Genomic DNA, 22,979 nt, shown 5'->3' on the forward strand with positions numbered 1-22,979 from the left:
CAAGGAATGGCCGGGACACAGGCCCCTGCAAGGGCGAATCAGAAAATCAAGATGGCGACAGCAAGCTTCCCTCGACAGTTACAGCCACCTTCTTGACTTTTTTCCTCCACAAATGCTGCTGCCAGCAGCCCGTCCAAAGACGTGGCCTCTCGTCTCCTGAACCCAGAGACAGTCCCAGTGGCCATTCTTTACTCCGCATGTGCCCTAAGGCATAAGGTTAATACTTAGTACGGGTGGTCCTCAAGTTATGGCCACAATGGAGCCTGCCCGACACAATTGCAACTCGTCATTGTCAAAAAGTGGGCTGGTCACATGACTTTTCGGCCTTTTTGCGGTGGTTGCTATGTGAATCGTCACAGGTTTTAAGGGAACGTCACAATTTTGCCCAAACTCAAAGCAAAACCATCACAAAAAGCAGTCATGTCACCACAGGGCGTGGCAAAGGGCCGCCAAGGAGGGGAACAGCCCCCTTGGTGCTGGGTAGGGAAAGACCAGATAAGCCGGGCCCCGTTTTGTGGGTTTCCCCCCAGCAGAAGCTTTCAAGTGAGAGCCGAGCAACTGTTGGTGACAAAACTGGACCGTGTCAAAGGCCACCTCTGGCCCAGCACTCAGCACCCACAGGAGGCTCACCGTGATGATGTCCCCGGCTTTGACATTGAGGCTGGTCAGGTCGTAGTTGTTGCAATAATCTTTCATGGCCCTGACCTGCAGGGCAGCCGAAGCGTCTGGGAAGGAAGAGAGGAAGAGACGGTCAGAAAGATGGACGACCTGATGTGCCCTGGGCACCCCTTCCCACTGCTGACCTTGCCCTCTGGGCCCGCTATCATTCATGCCATCTTCACCTAGGCCTGGGAGGAACACCAAAGCAGGTTAACACCCTCCCCTACATGCCAACCGAAGAGGGAAACAGGATGAGCAGGTTGGAAGTTGGCAAAGTGTGGCCTACGCATCCTGGTACTCAACCCTAAACGGAATAATGGACACTTGGAATTGAGCCCAGAAACTCCTGGCCAGCCAAGCAGCAGCTTTACCTGACAGGAGGTGAGCCATCAGGAGCCTAGCTGCCCACTACAGCCTTCAAAGGCAGCCCCTGGCAGAGTGCACTGCAGGAGTCTAGCTGGGTGCCAATCAGGACATGAGTCTTGATCTAAGCAGGATAGTAAGTGACACACCAGTCAAAGCTGGGCAAAGTGGAAATTTTTGCCTTTTTCCTAAGCAAGAGTCCTGCACTCACAGGGACCCTTTAGTCACTAGCCCACTCGTGGGGGGCGGGGCGGGCACCATGTCCACAGTAACTCCTGGGCAGATGTCACAAGGTTGCCCTGATGACCAATAGCTCAATTTCAGCAGGATTCAATCTTTTTTCCAGTCTCAAGAAACCAGATCAGGACTTTGACAGCCTCTGGGCTCAGCTGAGGGTGGCCATATACACGTAGTCCTCGATTTATGTTCACAATTAATCCCAAATTTTTTTTGCTGCTAAGTGAGACAGTTGTTAAATGAGTTTTGTCCCATTTTACGACTTTTCTTGCCACAGTTGTTAAGTGAACCACTGCAGTTAAGTTATGTAACACGGTTGTGAAGTGAATCTGTCTTCCCCCGTTGACTTTGCTCGTCAGAAGGTGGCAAAGGCGGATCACGTGACCCTGGTGGGATGCTGCAACCGTCATAAATACCAGTATTCATAGTTATCACACACCCTGGGGATGCAGCAGTGGTCATAAATATGAAAAACAGTCATAAATTACTATTTCAGTGCTGTTGTAACTTTGGAGGGTCATTAAACGAACTCGCATAAGTCGAGGACTACCTATATAAGTGGTAAACATCAGCATGTTGGTGATGCCTCCTTCCCAAAGAGCATATGAGCTCCCCTGGTTGTTTGATCAGAGGCTAAATGGCAGGGAGGAAAAGAGCAAATCCTGAGCAATCTCATACGGGGAGGGAATTATTTGATCTCCTGCTGATTTTGTACATTTGCCCACTGACAAAGAAATGAGTTGTCTATAATTTTAATGGTAAGTTCATTTTAATAGGGAGAGACAGAATAACAGAAAAATATCCAGAAAAACACATTTCAAAAAAGTTATAAATTGATTTGCATTTTAATGAGCGAAATAAGTATTTGATCCCCTATCAATCAGTAAGATTTCTGGCTCCCAGGTGTCTTTCATACAGGTACTGAGCTGAGATTAGGAGCACTCTCTTAAAGGGAGCGCTCCTAATCTCAGCTCGTTACCTGTACAAAAGACACCTGTCCACAGAAGCAATCAATCAATCAGATTCCAACCCCACCACCGTGGCCAAGATCAGAGGTGTCCAAGGATGTGAGGGACAAGATTGTAGACCTACACAAGGCGGGAATGGGCTACAAGACTATCGCCAAGCAGCTTGGTGAGAAGGTGACAATAGTTGGTGCGATTATTCACAAATAGAAGAGACACAAAAGCTCAGTCTCAATCTCCCTCGGTCTGGGGCTCCATGCAAGATCTCACCTCGTGGAGTTTCAATGATCATGAGAACGGTGAGGAATCAGCCCAGAACTACACGGGAGGATCTTGTCAATTATCTCAAGGCAACTGGGACCATAGTCACCAAGAAAACAATTGGTAACACACTACGCTGTGAAGGACTGAAATCCTGCAGCACCCGCAAGGTCCCCCTGCTCAAGAAAGTACATGTACAGGGCCCTCTGAAGTTTGCCAATGAACATCTGAATGATTCAGAAGACAACTGAGTGAAAATGTGGTCAGATGAGACCAAAATTCAGCTCTTTGGCATCAACTCAACTCGCCATGTTTGGAGGAGGAGGAATGCTGCCTGTGACCCCAAGAACACCATCCCCACCATCAAACATGGACGCTTTGGGGGTGTTTTTCTGCTAGGGGGACAGGACAACTTCACCGCATCAAAGGGACGATGGACGGGGCCATGTACCGTCAAATCTTGGGTGAGAACCTCCTTCCCTCAGCCAGGGCACTGAAAATGGGTCGTGGATGGGTATTCCAGCATGACAATGACCCAAAACCCACGGCCAAGGCAACAAAGGAGTGGCTCAAGAAGAAGCACATTAAAGTCCTGGAGTGGCCCAGCCAGTCTCCAGACCTTAACCCCATAGAAAATCTGTGGAGGGAGCTGAAGATTCGAGCTGCCAAATGTCAGCCTCGAAACCTTAATGACTTGGAGAGGATCTGCAAAGAGGAGTGGGACAAAATCTCTCCTGAGACATGTTCAAACTTGGTGGCCAATTACAAGAAACGTCTGACCTCTGTGATTGCCACCAAGTACTAAGTCATGTTTTACAAAGGGATCAAATACTTATTCCACTCATTAAAATGCAAATCAATTTATAACTTTTTTTGAAATGAGTTTTTCTGATTTTTTTGTTGTTATTCTGTCTCTCACTGTTAAAATAAACCTACCGTTAAAATTATAGATTGGTCATTTCTTTGTCGGTGGGCAAACGTACAAAATCAGCAGGGGATCAAATAATTGTTTTCCTCACTGTATTAGGGTTCTCAAGGATTTAATGATCAACGGTATCAAAGATGGATCCAATAGAGGAGAACTAGGAGTCCAACAAGAGTTCACAAAGGAATTGGCCAGAACAACCACTGCTGCTTCCCTCCCAGGCCTGCGTTCCGACTGAAAAGGATCCAAATAATTGACTTATCCCTGGGTACTAAAACTTCTCAACACGTCCATCAGGAATGGAAGGCTGGACACTAAGCAAACCTAGTGAAGAAAAGCTGGGTCTATGGAGGCTTCTTCAGGAGAAGGTCCCCCATTCTTTCCTTCAAGACCAGCAGGCCTTACGCTCTCCCAGCAAGCTGCTAAGGCTCTCCTAGAGCTGCTCACACTCTGCCTGGCTAGGAGGGGCATGGGTCAACCCTGCAGGTGGGCGAATTTCTGTTCCAGGTTATATATTATATCAAATCAATGTTTTGTATAGTTTTACTGTTTTAACATTGTAAGCTGACCAGAGTTATCTTCAGGTAAGAAGGAAGGAAGGAAGGAAGGAAGGAAGGAAGGAAGGAAGGAAGGAAGGAAGGAAGGAAGGAAGGAAGGAGGAAGGAAGGAAGGAAGGAAGGAAGGAAGGAAGGAAGAAGGAAGGAAGGAAGGAAGGAAGGAAGGAAGGAAGGAAGGAAGGAAGGAAGGAAGGAAGGAAGGAAAGAGAAGGAAGGAAGGAAGGAAGGAAGGAAGGAAGGAAATTCAAAACCCTCCACACACTTCTTCATCATCCACATATTCCAAAAACCCCAGACAGTGGTGACACAAAAACTGAAGGAAGGAAGGAAGTTCAAAGCCCCCCACACACTTCCTCATCATTCCAACCCCCCCAAAAAAACCTGGCTTGGTATCCTAGGGATGAAAGGGACCTTGGAGGTCTTCTAGTCCAACCCCTGCCCAAGGCAGGAGCCTTACATCATCCCAGTCAAACGGTGGTCCAGTCTATTCTTGAAAACCTCCAGTGACGGAGCTCCTACAATCTCAGGGGGCAAGTAGAAACCCGCCTACTCCTCCGGCTGCCCCAAGGGTTTTGTCCTCCTCCTCCTCCTCCTCCTCTGTCCCCGTTGCTCTGCTCGCTCTGACCAAGGCCGCCGGGCAGGAATTGGCATCCTTGGGGCCCTGGGGGTGGGGGCGGCTCAGGCCTGCCACTCTGGCTTTTCCACCAGCACCCTGTCACGCTCGGCGTGTCTTCCCCAACCTGGGCCAGCAGATGGAGGCAGAGCCAAGAGCTTCATCACACCGTTAGAGTCATAGACGGGGAATGGTCAAAATGGCCTCGTTTTCCTGGTGTCGGAGGAGGCGCCACAGTGCACGTCGTGCAGGCGTCCCAGGTAAGCTGCTGGATTGGGACCAGGGAGTCCCAATGGGCTGGCTTTGAAACAGTTCCTTTTTGTCACACAAAAGTCCTTGGGAGGAAAACTGAAGGGGGAGGGGGGGGCAAAGCTTATTGTCATGAGCAGAAGGGCAAGCCAGCAAGAAATAGCAAGAAAAAGAGAGAAAAATCTTGTCAGCTATCTTGCACGGCCCCTCCCAGTTATGAAGGAAAGGGCACCACCAGGTGCAGCTCAGCCTCAACTGAAGAAGGTTTTCTGGCTGCTCTGCCCTTCCAATGAAAACACCCCTGCCCCCACCCCCACCCCCCGTCCCCACAAGGCCCCCATCCTCACCTCGCAGCATCTGCTTGATCTCCTTGCTGGCTTGCGTGGCCGTGAACTGGTGGACAATGTCCAGGGCGGTCTGGCTGTAGGTGTTCCGGATATGGGCATTGATCCCGCTCTGCGAAAGAAAAGGGGGGGGGCTGTTTGAGGAGGCACAGGGGGCTCCAAGTGAAGAGCAGCTGAAGTTGCCCCTGGGTGCCAGTTGCCAGTAGCCACAGTCCCAGGGGGTCGGCAGGCCCTTCGGGAAGATTCTGTGGGACCCTTCCTCCCTGGGCAAAGGTGGGGGGCTTACATCCAGGAGGAGGCGCACCACGTCCGTCTTGCCACACAGGGCTGCTTCGTGCAAGGCGGTTCCTGCCTTCGTCTGACGATTAATGTCTATGCCAGCCTGGAGCAAAAGTCTGCAAGAGAGTAACGGAACAAAAGTTGGAAGGGACCTTGCAGATCTTCTAGTCCAACCTCTTGCTCAAGCAGGAGACCCTCTATCGTTCTGGACAAATGGCTGCCGTTTGTCCAGAACGATATCAACGATATCAATCGTTGTCCAGAACGATATCAACTCTTCTTAAAGCCTTCTTAAAGCCTCCAGTGCAAGAGAGGGAGGGGGTGGAAGGCAGACGTTCAACAGGTGGGGATCCAAGGAGAAGGAGGGGATCTCCTTTCTCCTCAGGAACAAGCTGGTCTGAGAAGGCTTCGCTTTGAGACGTCCCAAGCCCAGGAAAGGCAGGTGAGGCGGGATCCTTCAGGGCCTTCTCGTGGCGGTGTCAGAGAGATCAAGAAGGTGGCCACCATCACGGGATTGACATCCTGCCACTTTTTACAGGATGGGGCTTTGACCCAGCCGTGGCTGCCATCTTGCTTTTTTTTTTTAAACCTCCTCAACAGGTCCCCGTGCAGATGGGCCTCTTTGGACCACCCTCACTGCCTCTGGTTGGGGCAGCCTCTCCATCATTGCCACCTTCACAGGGAAGAAGATTGGCCCGGGTTGCATGTTGTCAGAATGGGCCACCCCTCCTCACCCTCACTTTTGCCCAGCATCTTCAGGCCTGGATTCCCCTCACCTCACCTGATGACATCAATGTGCCCATTCTTGGCGGCCAGGTGCAGTGGGCTGGTCCCGTTTGGGTCAGTGATGTCCCCCGGCTTGGGCTCCAACAGGGCTGCGCACATGTTGCTGTTCAGAAGCAGCTGCACCACCTGGCAGGCCAAGAAACAGAGGTGCTGCCAAAGAATTTCCTCCCACGTGAGGTCTGGGTCTTCTCCCCCAGAGAGCAGCCAAATCCCCCCACTTCCAACACAACACAAGGGACCCTCAGTACACCATTAGTAGCCTCAGGAAAAGCCCAGGTTTTGCCATTCATCCTGTAGAAATCTTTCAGATTTAGACTCACAAAATGGCATACACCCCTTTGCCCCAAAGCCTCGTGGCCAGCAATGCAAAGGTCCACCGGGATGTTAAGCAGGTGGTTCACAGGGGGGCCATCAAAGGGACATTTGACATCTCACCCCCAAATCTCAGAGGAAAGGGCCAAGGGAAGTGGGGGCAGTTCTAGCAAAGAGTGCTGGACTCTCAGGCGAGGGGGAGTGAAGTACTGAAGTCCCCCCCCCAGCTCCCATCTGAGAGCATATTTTGCAGACAAGCCCTTAACTGGTATTGTGGCTGGCTCTCTTTTCCCCCCAAAAAGACCAGACTTACCCCAACGCGGCCAAATTCGCAGGCCAAGTCCAGAGGGGTCTTCCCGCTGTTGTCCAGGATGCAGGGATTGGACTGGTGCTGGAGGAGCATTTCTGACTGGGGGATGGAAAGAGAGAGTGGGGGGAAGCCCAGAGACCCCCTTTGGCACAGACCCAGCCTGCCAAATGCACCCATTAGCTGCACTTGAACACCAGCCCCACCCCAATCGCCTCTTCCTCCTCCAAAGACCACCCCCACCCAGGGGGTGCAACCTGTCAATCACCTCCTTTTAATGTGCATTGCCCGCAGGGCATACAGGCAAAATGGCTGGGGTGCTTTTGGAGCCAATGGCCACTGCTAGAGACACCGCTGCCCACAGCTCACTTGTCTCTGGGAGAGGGAGACTGTAATGGTATGTGGGAATGGCCATTGGAACCTGGGCAAAGAGATGAACAATTAGATAAGAAGAAGGCTGCATAGCCCGCAGCTGCCTAGTGGGCAGAGCAAGAGGCTCAGAAAAGACTTGCTAGTTTCTGGGGCTGTGAAGGCGAGGGGGTGGGCAGAACTGCCAAGGCAGCTTTTCTCAACCGTGGCACCTTGAAGATGTGTGAACCACTATGCCCGGGGCTCCTCCGACGGAGACTGCTTCAAGCCGCCTCTTACCACATCGTAGTGTCCGTGCTGGGCTGCCAAGTGCAAAGGGATCTGCCCCTCGTCCGACGGGATGTTGACCGAGGAGCCGGCCTTCAGCACCAGCTTCATGGGCTCCTTCTTCCCTTGCCAGGCAGCGTAGTGCAAGGGGCGCATGCCTGCCGAAGAGGCAGAGATTCAGGGGGAGAGAGAGAGAGAGAGAGAGCAGGTCCTTTGGCCATCCAAAAGAACGGCTGTTCCACAAAGCCAAGAGGTGAACTCAGATTACGGGTCCATCTGAGAAGGGGCAATTGGCGGTTTTTACGAGGCATTGCCAGTTATGAAATCGGGGGTGTACGTTTGTCCTGCCCGATCATTTCTGTATTTGGTTTTGGCTCCAATGCACAGTGGGACTCCTACCAGTGGAGTTCTTCTAAATGCTCTGGTAGATCTCTCCCCAAAGGAAGAAGATGGCTTTCAACTGGCCCTGTCTGGACGTCCTGGCTGAAGGCCATCTTTCTTTCTGGGAGAGAATTTTCCTCCCCGCACAAACTTGGTTGGTGCTCTGGAGCCAGGATCCAACCTCAGCCTCCTTTCCCACGCCTCGTCCCTACCGGGGCCCTCTCCCCCCCCCGTGGCACCATCACAGCCTTCCCCCCAGCTCCAAGCTTGCCTTTGTTGTCCTTGATGTCCACCGCAGCCTGGGCCTCCAGCAGCAGCAGGATCAGCTCCGTGTTGCCGTTGAGAGCGGCGTGATGCAAGGCAGAGAACCTGTCACGGCAGGAGCAAAGGTCACCCAGACCGCCCTCCATCCCTGCCCCTCCAGCTGAGCTCATCTTAGTAAGGCCACTCCTGAAATAGGGCATACAGTTTGGGTCACCACATTACAAAAAAGATGTTGAGACTTTGGATAAAGAGCAGAGAAGAGCAACTAAGATGATCAAAGGCCTGGAGAATAAAACCTATGAAGAACGGCTGCAGGATTTGGGTATGGCCAGTCTAGAGAAAAGAAGCGCTAGGGGGGACAGGATAGCGGTCTTCCAGTATTTGAGGGGCTGCCACAAAGAAGAGGAGGGGGGGTCAACCTATTCTCCAAAGCCCCTGAAGGCAGGACAAGAAGCAACGGATGGAAACTAATCCAGGAGAGAAGCAACCTGGAATTAAGGAGAAACTTCCTAACAGTGAGGACAATTAGTCAGTGGAACAGCTTGCCACCAGAAGTTGTGGGTGCTTCATCGCTGGAGGTCTTTAAGAAGAGAGTGGACAGCCATTTGTCTGGAATTATATAGGGTGTCCTGCTTGAACAGGGGGTTGGACTAAAAGACCTCTAAGGTCCCTTCCATCTCAATTCTGATTCTGATCCTCTTGAATAACCAAGCTCTGGATTGCAAAGCTGGTCTAGACACCTCTAGGGAGGCCCCTCCATCCTCAGCAAGAGGCTGACCAGAATTTCTGCAGGAAAATCCATTTTGTAAAGCTCTTTCTCATGAGCGCCTCCGGGCCCCATGTATTTCATTCCATCTGCAGACTTTTTTATTTTTATTTTTTATTTTTTGGTAGTACTTTCCTCTATCTGATTAAAACACCTAATAATATCTCTCTCTCTCTCTCTCTCTCTCTCTCTCTCATCTAGCTAGGTTTTTGATTTCTGGAGCTGCTCTTTCCTGTCAGCATTATACTATTGCTTTATTAGTTTTTAATCCTCCGCTGCATAAGGAAGACGGTGAGCACAATAATTCTGCACAATAATTTGCCATGAGGACTTCAGGGCAGCAACCGTGCCGGGAGGAGGATGAATGACCCAGCTCGTCCTTCAAGGACTCCCCAGCCAGACCAGCAATCTATCAAAGGAGAAGGAGAAGCCTCGCTGAAGGTGAGTCAACGTGGCTTCTGCCAAAGGGAGACCTGGTTTGCTGACCTTCAATCTATCAGTCAGAATAGAGCTGGAAGGGACCTCGGAGGTCATCTAGTCCAACCCCCTTGCTCAAGCAGGAGACCCTATCCCATTCCAGACAAGTGGCTGTCCAGTCTGTTTTTAAAAAACCTCCAAGGTTGGAGAACCCACAACTCCTGAAGGCAAGACGTTCCACTGGTTGACTGTTCTTGCTGTTAGAAAGTTTCTCCTTAATTCCAGGTTGTAGACTTTCTAGACTAGAGATCTTTCACGGGAAGTTGGCCAATCCTAATGCTAGGCCTCCCTCTCCCTCAGCAGATGGATTTGAGAGGCTGTGACTTGAAGATGCATAATGAAAATGTGGATCGAAGCCACCGGCAGTAGAGGAATGGGTTGGTGAAGACGACGGTGGAATTTGCAGACAGCTAAATTGGCTTCCTCGATCAGAGAAAAGACATTATACTTGTGCTTGACTGGAAACCCCTTGTAGACTTTTTGCATGAAAGAGGGGGGGAAATGCAGGGATGAATTGTGGTTTTGATGGTTCAAAAAATGGGTAATAGAAAAAAGTGAGCTTTTTTTGTAATCGTAGGGTAAGAGATAATTTTGTAACTGTACTCATATTTGCTGCAAAGGAAATAGGAAGCTTCTTTTTACTCATGCTTTTTGCACTTTTGCCTTCCTTCCTTCCTAACTTCCTTCCTTCCCTCTCTCCTTCATTTACTCCTTATTAGTTCGTTAGCGTTTATGTTCTTCGTAAAACCTTTAATTAAAATTTTATTTAAAAAGAAAGAAAATATAATTCAGCTGCTGCTGGGAACAAGACTGCTTGTATGGCTGAGGTCAATTAGGAGAGGGACAAAAAAGGCGCTCGCCAAGTCTGGCACAGCAAACCAAGAAGCACCAGCGCTGGTTCGGCTCACAGCCTTTGCAGACAGAACAGATACCCCAAATCCAGTCTGCAAATGGCTTCCTGGACTTTGGGGGTTGCCAGGGATGTGGCAGGAAATCAGCCTCCGGATCTCAAAGCAAGGCCAGCAGAAAGGCATGGCCCTCCAAATACGGAAACAAATGCACATGGTTAAGAGTTTGGGGTCACTTGCAACACAGCAGCTCTGGATTGTAAGTGGTTGCATGTGAATGCTGGGAAGGTGCCCAAGTGGTGCCCAGATGGGATAGCCTCCATTTTTAATAGAACAAACACACACTTGGCAGCCCTGTGGCCTCCGCTGCCTTCTTTGTGGTAAGGAAGCGGGGGGGGGGTGTTACAAGATGCTCAACCCAATCCCTCAAAGCTGCTGCAAACGCACAACAGGCTAAGATTAACTTTAACCTTATGCTACACAGACTATTATAGCAGCCGAGTTCAGCCTGCTGTGGGAACCCAGGCGGAGAGCTGCAGAGGGGTGAAGGAGTCAAAGGCACCGGAGCAGCCGGTTCTCTGGGAAAGGCCTCGGCCTTTCCTGGCTTGCTCTTGGAGAAGCCAACACCATTTAATAGCAGGGAAGCAAAAAAACACGCAGCACCCCAACCCACAATCAGCAAGTGGCCCTGACTTCTTGAGGGCGTCAACCTGTTCCCCAAAGCAACTGAGGGCAGGACAAGAAGTTGGAAGATCATTAAGAAGAGATCCAACTTAGAACTAGGGTGAAATTTTCTGACCGTGAGAACAATAAGTGGAATGGCTTGCCTCCAGAAAATTGGAGGGCCTTCAAGAAGAGATTCGTAAGCTTGAGCAAGGGGTTGGACTAGAAGACCTCCAGGGTCCCTTCCAACTCTGTCTGTCTATTATCTGATGGCAAGAAAAGTGGCCCATGAATCCGATTAACAAATTGGCAAAAACCCATCAGGAAGCAAACAGCCAGCCAAAAACGGAAGCAAAAAAAGGAAATTGCAATATAATTATAACCTAGGAGAAAGATCTGTTTGTCCCTGTGCGACAGTCAGATCAAGTTTAGTTTTCTTCTGGTGGATAAAATTCTTGTTTCTATCCTTGTATTATTTATTGTCTCGTTTCAATTGCTTTATCTGGTGTTCGCGGGGGTCCACGGGGGGTGGGGTCCCAGAGGTGAGGAGGGCAGCCACAACACCCCTAACGAAGTCAGCCCCCCGGCTTCTTTTCATGGATCGCCTGTCTGGGAAATGGGCGAGTTGCAAGCCTTTCTGATCCCCTCATGAAATGTCGGGACCCTCCCTGCCCTCTTCGCGCAGGGACCCCTCCTCACCTAGCGAACCAGGGGAGGTGCCAAGGGAGCGCCTGGCAGAGGGGGGTCTTGAGCAACCCCCAGCCACCGACACCCCCTGCTCGTGGGGCAGCCTCGAGCCAGCCAATCAGAAGAGAGTTGCAAGGGACCTTGGAGGTCTTCTGTTCCAACCCCCTGATCGCGCATTTTAGACAAATAGCTGGAAATAATAGAAACATCCTTTTTCTAAAAAGATTCCACAAAAGGGCAAATGCCGCCGAGGCGAAGAAGAGAAAGTCCCCCTCCTCCTTCCCTCCCTCTCCAGCTGTTGCCAGTTTTGAGTTTGCGGCCCTCCTCTTCTGCCTCCCCCCTCCTGTGGGGTTCCCCTTTCCTGCTGCCTCCAGGGGTTCCTTTGCCCCTCCCCCCGCTGCCAGGCTGGCTTCAGCCTGGCTCTCTGGGGGGGGGCTTCTGCCTCCCCCTCGCTCTGAAGCCAGGTAGGGCCCCTGCCAGGAAGCTCTTGGCCACTCGCCTTGAAGGGGGGGGGATTTTTGTCTTAAAGGGGCTCGCTGCCCCTGACTCCAGCCCCCTCTGAGGGACCCTCCACTGGCCGCCCCTTTCCTTGGGGGGAAGCACCGGGAAGAGGGCAGGGGCAGGATCAGACACTGGGTGGCAGGGATGGGCAAAGGCTTCTTGGAGATAGAGGTGATATCAGGTTGCAAAACAAGGGGGGGCAGAGCAATTTCCTCCGAGGAAAGACTCTTTGCACGTCCAACTTATTGCTTTTTGCCTGTCACCCACCTGCAAAAGGGCCAAAGTTGTAGCCTGCCCACCCACTTGCCCCCTCACACCCCCTCGGGAGGCCGTGGAGCTCACCCCAGCCTTGGGGGCAGCAAAGCCTTTGCTCCTTTCAGCAAACATTCACTTGCCCCTCCTTTTAAAAAAGGTTTGTTGGAGTTTCACGGAAGTAAAATATAAACATGAAAAACATATAAAAAGAAAAGTTAGGGAAAGGCTAAATGTGTGGGAGAGAAAGAAAGAAAGAAAGAAAGAAAGAAAGAAAGAAAGAAAGAAAGAAAGAAAGAAAGAAAGAAAGAAAGAAAGAAAGAAAGAAAGAAAGAAAGAGAAAGAAAGAAAGGAAGGAAGGAAGGAAGGAAGGAAGGAAGGAAGGAAGGAAGGAAGGAAGGAAGGAAGGAAGGAAGGAAGGAGGGAGGGAGGGAAGGAGGGGAGAATCTATCCTTACAAGCAATTTATTATTCCTCCTCCCCCCCCTCCATTCGCTCCTCCTCCACCCTCCCTCCTTTCCCACCAGGGCTGAGCGGACACCCCCTGCCCAGGAGAGACCCTTTGAGGGGGCTGCAGAGACACCCAGAGAAGAAGGCCACCGTGCGACTCTTGGTCACTGCAACGGGGCCCACTGGGAAGGAGGGAGGCAGAGAGAGAGGGGGGGAGAGACCCTCGGGGTGTTCTGCTGAATCCCCAACAGCTCCTTGGTGACCTGATTTCTTAGGGCGGAACTGGAGGAAAGAGAATGCAAAGGTTGCATCAGTTGGTGGTTTTCCTGCAGCAAAACCGGCTTCTCTGCACCGCATGCGAGGGGATGTCTGCCATCTCCCTAACTTTGCTGGCCGATGCCTGGCCAGCCCTGCTCTCTTCCCCGCCGGTAGCCAAGGTGAGCGCCTGGTCCCACCTTCCCCTGACCGTGCAGGGCTGTGTGCACAAGGCTGTTGGCTCCCACAGTGGCCGGGCTGATGACGTGAGAAGATGCAGGGTCTGCCCGGCTCCTATTGGCCGTTGCCCTCTAACTGCCTGGGGTGGGCAGATGTGGTGTTGCAGGGCAGGATGAGGCTCTGAAGCTCAGATCTGACCTCTGCCATCGCCTCCCCCCCCCCACAAGCAGACGCCCTGCGTGGTGTCTCAGCAACCAGGCCTGTGGGTCAACCTGGTCTTGGTTCTGGCTGAAACCGGAGGAATCTCCTAAACCAGGGTTTGAAGACCCCCGTCCTAAACCATCCCTGCCGATGGGAGATCTCCCCCACAGCGCAGCTTAGCCTCTGTTCAGCAGGTCTTCTGCTTCTGACAAAGTCAGCCTGGCCCAGTGGCGTAGCGTGGGGGGTGCAGGGGGGGCCGGCCGCACCGGGCGCAACATCTGGGGGGGCGCGCTCGCACTGAGCTGCTCAGGGAGCCCCAAGGGCTGCACAGAGTCGGCTTGGCTCCGCTCTCGAGCTGCTCTTTCTTGCAAAGCGAAACGAGTCTGGCAGGTGAGATGGGCGGCCACATAAACTGAATAAAATAAATAGAAGCGCCCAACTCTCCGCCCAGGCTCAGGCCAACCGCAAGCGCCCCGCAGGTGCCCCGGCAGGCTTGGCCGAGCGAAGACGGACCCGCCGGCCGGCTGGCCTAGCTTCGTGTGCATGCGTGGCTTTATTTAGCGGGGCTCATGTGCGAGCTTGAATGCAGCGGCTCTTGCAGGTCGGAGCCCCGCCCAGCCGCCCTCGAGAGGGACCCAGAAGCATCCCGCATGCGCGCGACTCTTCTTGGAAAGTCTACGCCGCTGCGGGGCGCGTCTTTTCGGCGGTGCCATGACGTCACCGGGTTAGGGGGCGCAAATTGCCCCGGGTGCTGACAACCCACGCTACGCCACTGGCCTGGCCAGTGGATTCTTAGCACCCTGGGGGGGGGTTAGGAGGAAAGAGTGTGAGTTGCGCCCTCCCTTCCCACATCTCCTGTGTGGTCTCTCAACAGGCATGGCGTTTCCTGCTTTACTATGACCTCCTTAGTTCCTGATTGATGCAGGCTGCAGGTTCAGCCCCCACAAGGGATCTTCATAGACAGGGGACACTTTCGCTGCTGAAAGATCATGCCCCACCCCGATCACTGGCAGACAGACACCTGCACACCAATGTGCTTCTCAATTTTGACAGCTTGAAGATTGTGGACCTCAACTCCCAGAATTCCCCAGCCAGCATAACTTCCGTAGGTGTTGAAGTCCACACATCTTCAAGTTGCTGAGGTTAAGAAATGCTGGGTGACAGATGCAGGGTTTAATGCAGATCTGGTAGCAGGTTAGAAATGCACAACTGTCCGGGTGACTTTGAAGTCTCTCTCTTTTTCAGGAGAGGGATGGCCCAATTTATGGATCAAGAAACTCTGAGGGAAGACAATGCCAGCCCAGTTCCTGACTACGTGGGTTCACGTTTTCTGCCCACCCAGCACTAAATCCTACCACAGCCAGACCCACCATGTGCTTCCTCAGTGAAGATGTTTTCTGGGAGGTGTACATGATTCCCCTCTCCCAATCCCTCCTTCTCCTTCTTCCCCCTCCCCCTTTTTCCATGAAGAGGGGTTCGGCCACACCGTTGGCCCTTCCATTGCTTTTCCATGAGCCCCTGGACCCAACTCTTTAGAAACACCAGCGTGGTCAGCAGGTGAAAAGGCAAAGGGAGCCAGGATCCACCAAGAGATGGTAGGAGCCCCCTTAAAGAAAGAGAAAATCCCCACAGGGTGCCTGGGGAGAAAAGGGGACGTTCTGCCGAGTCCTCCGGGGTAAGAGGCCGCCCCACGGATCACGGCGAGAGTCGCGGGCAGCCAGGCTTGGCCAACTCACCCATCTGTATCCTGGAAGTTCACGTTCACCCGTTTGGCCGATCCGAGGAGCTCTGGGGGGGGCAGAGAAGAGAGATGGATTAGAGGAGGGGGAGCCTTTTCTCTGGGAATCTCTCCAGGAAATGCATCGGCTGCCAAAAACACCCACTCTGAGAATAGCCGCTCTGTGTTGCCATCACGGCACCTCCATGATGAAGCAGGGCCCCTTCCGAACTGAAGCCAGCCTCCTTGAGAAGCTTTTAAGCAAGGAGCTTTCTCAGGGGGTCTCTGGAGAATGCCTGCCAAGATGTGACGGTCTATTTTTATTATTCAGTTCTACCGTCGTCGTTATTATGCTTCTGGTTTATTATTCTCTGGATGTTTTTTAGGCTACGCTGTGCATCGCTGCGCATTGTGAGGATTCAGCGACCGACCAATTTGGTAAGTCAACAAACGGATGCATTCTGAGACGAGCTTCGCTAGGCTTTGCCCAGAGGATCCAGCAAAATGGAAGCTTGGATTGGTCTAAAAACTGGCCAATCCGTCGCGTTCCCTGCTGCTCACATGGGTGAGGACGGGGCCTGCACCTCTGGCTCTTTGGCAAAAGCATTGGAAGCAGGCACAAGAGAGAATACGTGCACCCATACACGTGTTACGTATTTGTGGTTTACTTCCACCTCCTCACAACCCATCTGCTGGCTACTAGCGCAACACAAGCCCTTGTTCATCCAGGCAATCTTTTCAAAGAGGTGGGCAGAAGGAAGGCAGTGCTTTAAGAGGCTGGATCCCCGGGAGAGGATGATGGGCTTTGCAAAATTGAGGAACTTTTTGAAGGATCGGAAAGCATGAATTTCTGGCACCCCACTTCTTCATAGGGCGGTGTATCTCAGCCTCAGCAGCTTTCGGAGGTGTGGAGCCCAACTCCCAGAACTCCCCAGCAAGCATGCAGGGGCCACCTTTTGGAAAGTGAGAAGCAACTGAGGAATCTCTGGATCTTTGAGGATCCCACAAATTCACCCTGCAAACGGATTACTTGTGGAAAGGAGGGGTTTCTACGTGCAGGAGAAGCCCTAATTGTCAGTTGCAAGGATTAGAGGCTGCATTATGGCCAATATGGTGCCACGGAAGGCCCCTTGTACCAGTGTTGCCCATTTGTGCCTTTAGATTTTCCCTGGTCTTCCTCCCCTGAGGATTTTGCCTCAGAGAAACATTTCAAGCAGGCCAAAGATTTAGGCTCTTAAGATTTAAATATCCCCCCACCCCAATGAGAAAAGCCACCCTGGACGAGAAAAGCCAGCCTGCCAGTCTCCCCTTTGCCCAGGTCCCCCCGAATCCATTCTTGTCCCGCTTCTACATTAACCTCTACATTTTTAAAGTAAAGGCCACAAAAAGTCGTATCGTGCATACGTGTATCTGTCTTCAAAGTATTTGGTCTCAAAATGTAGGTTCGTGCCCCAAACCTCACGTTCCTGAATGAAATAACAAGCTGATAAATGCCAGCGAGTTTACATAATGTTTGGCAATATAGATTTTACAAGACTGAGCAATTGGGACATGCAGGTGACAGGGAGTATCCAGCTGATGATGGTCTGAGCCTCCCTTCGGGCTCACTGGAACCCTTCTGAAGAATCTCCGTGTTTCCCATGGAAACTTCGGAAGGAGAACAGCCAAGACTTCATGCTGAGCTCCGCTGGCTCTGGGTCCCGGCTACAAGCCCTGGCATGTTCTGGATGCCCGAACAGCAGCTAAGAGAGTCCAGCTCGAAATGGACGTTCCACAGCTACAAGTGGCTAAAGCTCTAACCTCAGTTTGAAGAAAGGTACTCTGCCCAAACCAACCACTTGCAGTTTAACACACACACACACACACACACACACACACACACACACACACACACACCCCTAAGGGCTAAGATGATGCCTGGGTTCCCACAACATGTTGCGCCACAAGTTATCCTTCCTAATTTTAGTCCAGATGAGCAGGTTGTAGGAACCAGCTCATCTGTGGCCAGAGAAAAAGAATGGATTGCAGTTATGGGAGAAAGCCTGGGGAAGGGTCCCAGGGGCACCTGGTGGTCTTTTGACAATGGCCTATCAGCCTCCCTCACCAGGGACTGGCAGCTTTTCTTTTGGCCTTTCCTTTACCAGTGAGGGGTGTGCCACAAAATGTAGCTGTGCCAGTGCCTTGTTTGCTCCAGAGGAGAAGAAGGGTGGGACCTCAGTTGACCCTCCGAAAAAGAAAAAAGCCCTGCCATCCAGCTGGCCAGGGGCAGGAGGTGGCAGCATTGCTCCGACTTCCCGCGCGAACCGAACAATCACAAGCAGTCAGGGATCGCCTCTGCCAGTTAATAAGCTTTAGTAAAAGGCAGAGAGAAGCCTTTACGAACCCACAGTTCTGCCTTCCAATAAAATGTGACGGTTGGAAAAGGTGCCACCAGCCTGATTTTTTTTGCCACCATTGATAAATGCACCCAGCTTGCCTCCTGCTTGCACCCAAAAATGCTACAGAATCTAACCTCTCGCAGCCCCCCTGCCCAGCCCCCCCTGCTCCAATGGGGACTGGCTGACTGAGCTGGCCAGCTGAGTAGGGCTGGGGCTCCTCCATGACTGGCCGCCGCATCTCCCATGCTCCTGCCAAGCTGGCCTGGAACTGGGCCAGGAGAGATGCTGGGCTGTGCAGGAGGCTGACAGCAAGGGAAGGAGTGGGGCCTCAAAGCGCCTGGCCACCCCCAAACTGGCTGGCCACTGCAGGGGCCTTTAATGGTCCTCTTGGTCTTGGAAAGAGCGCACCTAAGCATTCTGCTGAGCCAGGTCAGTCCTCTCCCCATCCCTGCTCCAATGAGGAAAGGGACCCTCCCTTCACAGGACCTTAACTCAAACCTTTCATTTCCTGCTACAGTTTTATTAGCCTCCCCCCTGGGTTGGCTCTCTGCCAAAGAGATGGTAGAGCAGCTGCCAAATTGGCAGGAGCGGAAGAAGCACGTAGCTGTTACCGGGGCTCCCCAACCAGCCCCATCACACCTCGCCCAACCTTAGACAGGGCACAGGCCCACTCGCGAGAAGCGGCAGGGAGGGGTGTAAATGCAGGGGGAGGACCAGCACATCTGGAGGGAAGGTGCTCTGTCCTCCCAGGGGGGAGGGGAGATGAGGGAGACCCAGTGAGCCCATGCAGTCCAGAGTTTAAATCTCTCATGCAGCCCCTCCTGCCTTCACTGTCCGTCCCTCGGTGCCAGGGAAGGAGCAGCAGAGATGCCACCCGAGGCCAGAGGGCACAGCAGAGCCTGGCTGGCAGGGGCACAAGTGGAGACAGAGGAAGAATCTGCAGGCAGATGTGCAGAAGGCAAAGGAGGGGAGGAGGAAGTGCAGAGGAGCCAAGAGGGGAGGGGGAGGGCAGGGCACCAGAAAGATTTTTGCTCGTCATCACATTCTCATTTGCTTTTATTCTTAGCATCCCCACGGCAGAAGAGATACCAGCAGACCACAAGCCGGGTGTTTCTTGAGAGAGAGCGAGATGGAGGCAGCTTCCAGAGAACAGAGGATGCTTTAATATGGACCCACAACACCCATCCTGTGCTCAAAGCCAGGAGCACAGCCGCAGGGCGGTTGCCAGCAGGGACCCCCATGTGGAGGACCCCAGGATGGACCCTTGGGAGCTGTCCTCCTTCTGAGGCTATGGCCTTATCTTGCAGCATCCCAAGTACCAAGTTCCACGCTCTTCTACGGAAGGGCACGTCTCTGGCTCTCGTGGCCAGGAAAAAATGAGGCACTGCCAAGGGAAAATCAGGCAGGGCTGCTACTGAATGAGACGGTCGATGCCTGCAGTGAGAGAGGGTGGCAGGGGCAGAACAGGCCAGGGGGAACCATGGAAAGAAGCGCAGCAATGCGGTGCCGAGGGCAGATTCCAGGGTTGCCTTCTGCAACAAGCAGCACACAGTAACCTTCAACTCCTGGAATTCCCCAGCCAACAGTTACAACAGCCATGAAAGCCAGTTTGGCTGCATCAACAGACAGGTTTGCTAAAACTCAGGTCCTTCTTGGAGGAGAATGAGAGAGAGAAAGAGAGAGAGAGAGGGAGGGAGAATATTTAGGTGTCAACCCCAAGCTGGCTCCTTTTGGGTAATAACAAGCAAGCCCCCCACAGCTGTGCTGACTCAGAGCTCCCAGTTGGTAGCCCCATCCCAAAGAAATGCAGGGCCCCCAACTTCTCTGCCACTCAAACTTCCACCCTTCCTCCAGGCCTGGAAGTTCTCCGCCTCATCACCACAGGCATCCTGTTCTCCAATCTGGGTGCCGGAGACCTAAAATTGAGTGTGTGTGTGTGTGTGTGTCTGTGTGCGCGCACATGTAACCATCAGGGAATGATTCACTGCCAAGGGTGAATTTAGCAAATGGACAGGCGAGCTGTTTCAAAGATGCTTTTTTCTTCAAAAGGCAACTGAACTAGTTTTTCCTTGTGGAATAATGATGATGATGATGATGATGATGATGATGATGATGATGATGGCAATGATGATGATGATGATATTGGAAGGGACCTTGGAGGTCATCTAGTCCAACCCCCTGTTCAGGCAGGAAACCCTATACCATTTCAGGCTGTCCAGTCTCTTCTTAAAAACTTCCAGTGTTGGAGCATTCACCGCTTCTGGAGGAAGAAGAAGACGACATTTTGCTTCTCATCCAAAAAGTTTCATCAGTTGTGATGGCGGGGTGGAGGCAGGAAATAGGTGGATAGGTACTGACAGTTCTGACTGGATGGGGGAGGGATGGAAGGATAGGTTCTGATGGGGGTGGGAGGTGGGAGGAAATGGAAGGATTATATTTCTTCACAAGTCATCCGGTCATTAGCACTCTCTCTGAGAGCTGTTGAGGCCACTTGGGGGTTGATCTGTGTCCTCGGGGTCACCTGGATCAGAGTGCAGACGGGTGTGGGACCTTCTTGGAACTGCTGAAAGGACTGTGATGTAGACAGGAGATAAGTGGTGTCTTATCCCTCCCCCCCCCCCCCCCCCCCCGTTGAGGCAGGGCTGTTCAGTTTTGACCTGGATGGCCTCTTTGGCCCCTCTTTCAAACCAGCGGTCCTCTCTATCCAAAATGGGGACTTTGCTGTCTTCGAAAGCACGGCCTTTCTCTTTCAAATGCAGATGGGCCGCTGAATCTTGCCTTAATGGGTTTGCTCTCCTGCATTGTGCCATGCGCTCGTGAAGTGGTTGTTTTGTTTCCCCAATGTACGCTGTATAATGCACAATGCAGCGACTTGGACGAGAAGCGAAATGTCTTCAAGGAGAAACAAAGAAAGTCCAGTTTCCTTTTGAAGGAAAAAAAGCACCTTCCAGGCAGCTATGACCCGGATGACCGAGAATCTCCACAGATGGACCGGCCAGCTGTTGAACTACAACAGGGGTAGGCAACCTCGGCTCTTTTATGACTCATGGACTTCAACTCCCAGAATTCCTGAGCCAGCTATGCAACTATGACCCGGATGACCGAGAATCTCCACAGATGGATCGGCCAACTGTTGAACTACAACAGGGGTAGGCAACCTCGGCTCTTTTATGACTCATGGACTTCAACTCCCAGAATTCTTGAGCCAGCTATGCAACTATGACCCGGATGACCGAGAATCTCCACAGATGGACCGGCCAGCTGTTGAACTACAACAGGTAGGCAAACTCGGCTCTTTTATGACTCATGGACTTCAACTCCCAGAATTCCTGAGCCAGCTATGCAACTATGACCCGGATGACCGAGAATCTCCACAGATGGACCGGCCAGCTGTTGAACTACAACAGGTAGGCAAACTCGGCTCTTTTATGACTCATGGACTTCAACTCCCAGAATTCCTGAGCCAGCTATGCAACTATGACCCGGATGACCGAGAATCTCCACAGATGGACCGGCCAGCTGTTGAACTACAACAGGTAGGCAACCTCGGCTCTTTTATGACTCATAGACTTCAACTCCCAGAATTCTTGAGCCAGGTATGCAACTATGACCCGGTTGACCGAGAATCTCCACAGATGGACCGGCCAGCTGTTGAACTACAACAGGTAGGCAACCTTGGCTCTTTTATGACTCATGGACTTCAACTCCCAGAATTCCTGAGCCAGCTATGCAACTATGACCCGGATGACCGAGAATCTCCACAGATGGACCGGCCAGCTGTTGAACTACAACAGGTAGGCAACCTCGGCTCTTTTATGACTCATGGACTTCAACTCCCAGAATTCCTGAGCCAGCTATGCAACTATGACCCGGATGACCGAGAATCTCCACAGATGGACCGGCCAGCTGTTGAACTACAGCAGGTAGGCAACCTCGGCTCTTTTATGACTCATGGACTTCAACTCCCAGAATTCCTGAGCCAGCTATGCAACTATGACCCGGATGACCGAGAATCTCCACAGATGGACCGGCCAGCTGTTGAACTACAACAGGTAGGCAACCTCGGCTCTTTTATGACTCATAGACTTCAACTCCCAGAATTCCTGAGCCAGCTATGCAACTATGACCCGGTTGACCGAGAATCTCCACAGATGGACCGGCCAGCTGTTGAACTACAACAGGTAGGCAACCTTGGCTCTTTTATGACTCATGGACTTCAACTCCCAGAATTCCTGAGCCAGCTATGCAACTATGACCCGGATGACCGAGAATCTCCACAGATGGACCGGCCAGCTGTTGAACTACAACAGGGGTAGGCAACCTCGGCTCTTTTATGACTCATGGACTTCAACTCCCAGAATTCCTGAGCCAGGTTGCCTACCCCTGAACTACAACAAGGATTCCCGAAGCCTCCATTCTTGCTGCCGCTTCTCCGCTCGCTTACTCCGAATCCAACCTGGGAATGTCTGATCAACATTCACGTTGGTGAAGGAGAGGCGGGGGCCAGTCACCAGGGCTTTCAGTAAGGAAAGCGCAGCGAAGGAGCACGCAAGTAATAGATTATTATGCAGTAACTTTAATTCCCTAGGAGCAGCTACTAATTATCTGGCATTTACAACTCAAAGAGGCTTTTTAAAAACCCAATCTGGGACGTCAATTCCCTGGTGAGGTGCCCCCTCCCGTCTGCCTTTGTTCCAAGTGGCACTGCCAACTCCACACACGCCACACGGCAGCCACGCAGCCAGACAGGGTGGGCGAGAAGCGTATGATACCGCACACCCAACAGTGGACCTGCACACCGGAAGAGGATTTAATTCTATCTAGAAACACAATCCGAATGCTGGTTTAGTTTCACAACGATCCTGCAAAGTAGGTTCAGCTAAGTGGCATAATACTTCCAGATTGACCCCATCATTAGCTCGGCTGCCAAATGGGCATCTGATAAGCCATGGTTTAGACAAGCCCTTTTTTCTGGTTTAGTCACGCTTTGTCATTGTCTCGAGAATATATTGAGATGGGCGGCTATAGGAATCAAATCAGATCAATAAAAATAAGTGCTGCAGTGATACCTGTTTGTCTAGATAAAGTTGAAACCTCGCATAACAGTTCTTCATTAAAATGTCTCCCAAAGCCAGAACAAGGCAGCAATTTCTTGGCTTAGGAAGTATTTCTCAGCCCCAGCAACTTGAAGATCTGTGGAGTTCAACTCCCAGAATTCCCCAGCCAGCATGGGGAATTCTAGGAGCTGAAGTCCGCACATCTTCAAGTTGCCCAGGTTAAAAATACTGCCTTAGGGTCAAGATCCTCCTGCACCCTCTCAAACCAACAGCCCAAGATTCTCTTGCATCTGATCACCACTGTCCTAGTCAAACAGGGAGTGGCATGGCTAGCTGGGGAATTCTGGGAATTGAAGTCCACACATCTTCAAATTGCCAAGTTTGAGAAGCTTGCTTAGGAAATTCCTTC

At 51.9% G+C, this 22,979-nt stretch overlaps 1 protein-coding gene across 1 annotated transcript in view; it reads right to left on the reverse strand.

Annotated features, from left to right (window-relative positions):
- CASKIN1 (CASK interacting protein 1) overlaps positions 1-22,979 on the reverse strand; it is a gene marked incomplete at its 5' end in the record, with an annotated part of 104,908 nt that overhangs the window by 24,883 nt on the left and 57,046 nt on the right. The window contains 8 exons of the mRNA XM_083372632.1: positions 631-725; positions 5,178-5,286; positions 5,461-5,569; positions 6,235-6,365; positions 6,865-6,960; positions 7,507-7,652; positions 8,147-8,244; positions 15,155-15,206. Coding sequence (XP_083228758.1) covers positions 631-725; positions 5,178-5,286; positions 5,461-5,569; positions 6,235-6,365; positions 6,865-6,960; positions 7,507-7,652; positions 8,147-8,244; positions 15,155-15,206 — 836 coding nt within the window. The remainder of the gene's footprint in view (positions 1-630; positions 726-5,177; positions 5,287-5,460; positions 5,570-6,234; positions 6,366-6,864; positions 6,961-7,506; positions 7,653-8,146; positions 8,245-15,154; positions 15,207-22,979) is intronic.

This window comes from Vipera ursinii, assembly GCF_947247035.1.
Source record: "Vipera ursinii genome assembly, chromosome: 13".
NCBI lineage: Eukaryota > Metazoa > Chordata > Lepidosauria > Squamata > Viperidae > Vipera > Vipera ursinii.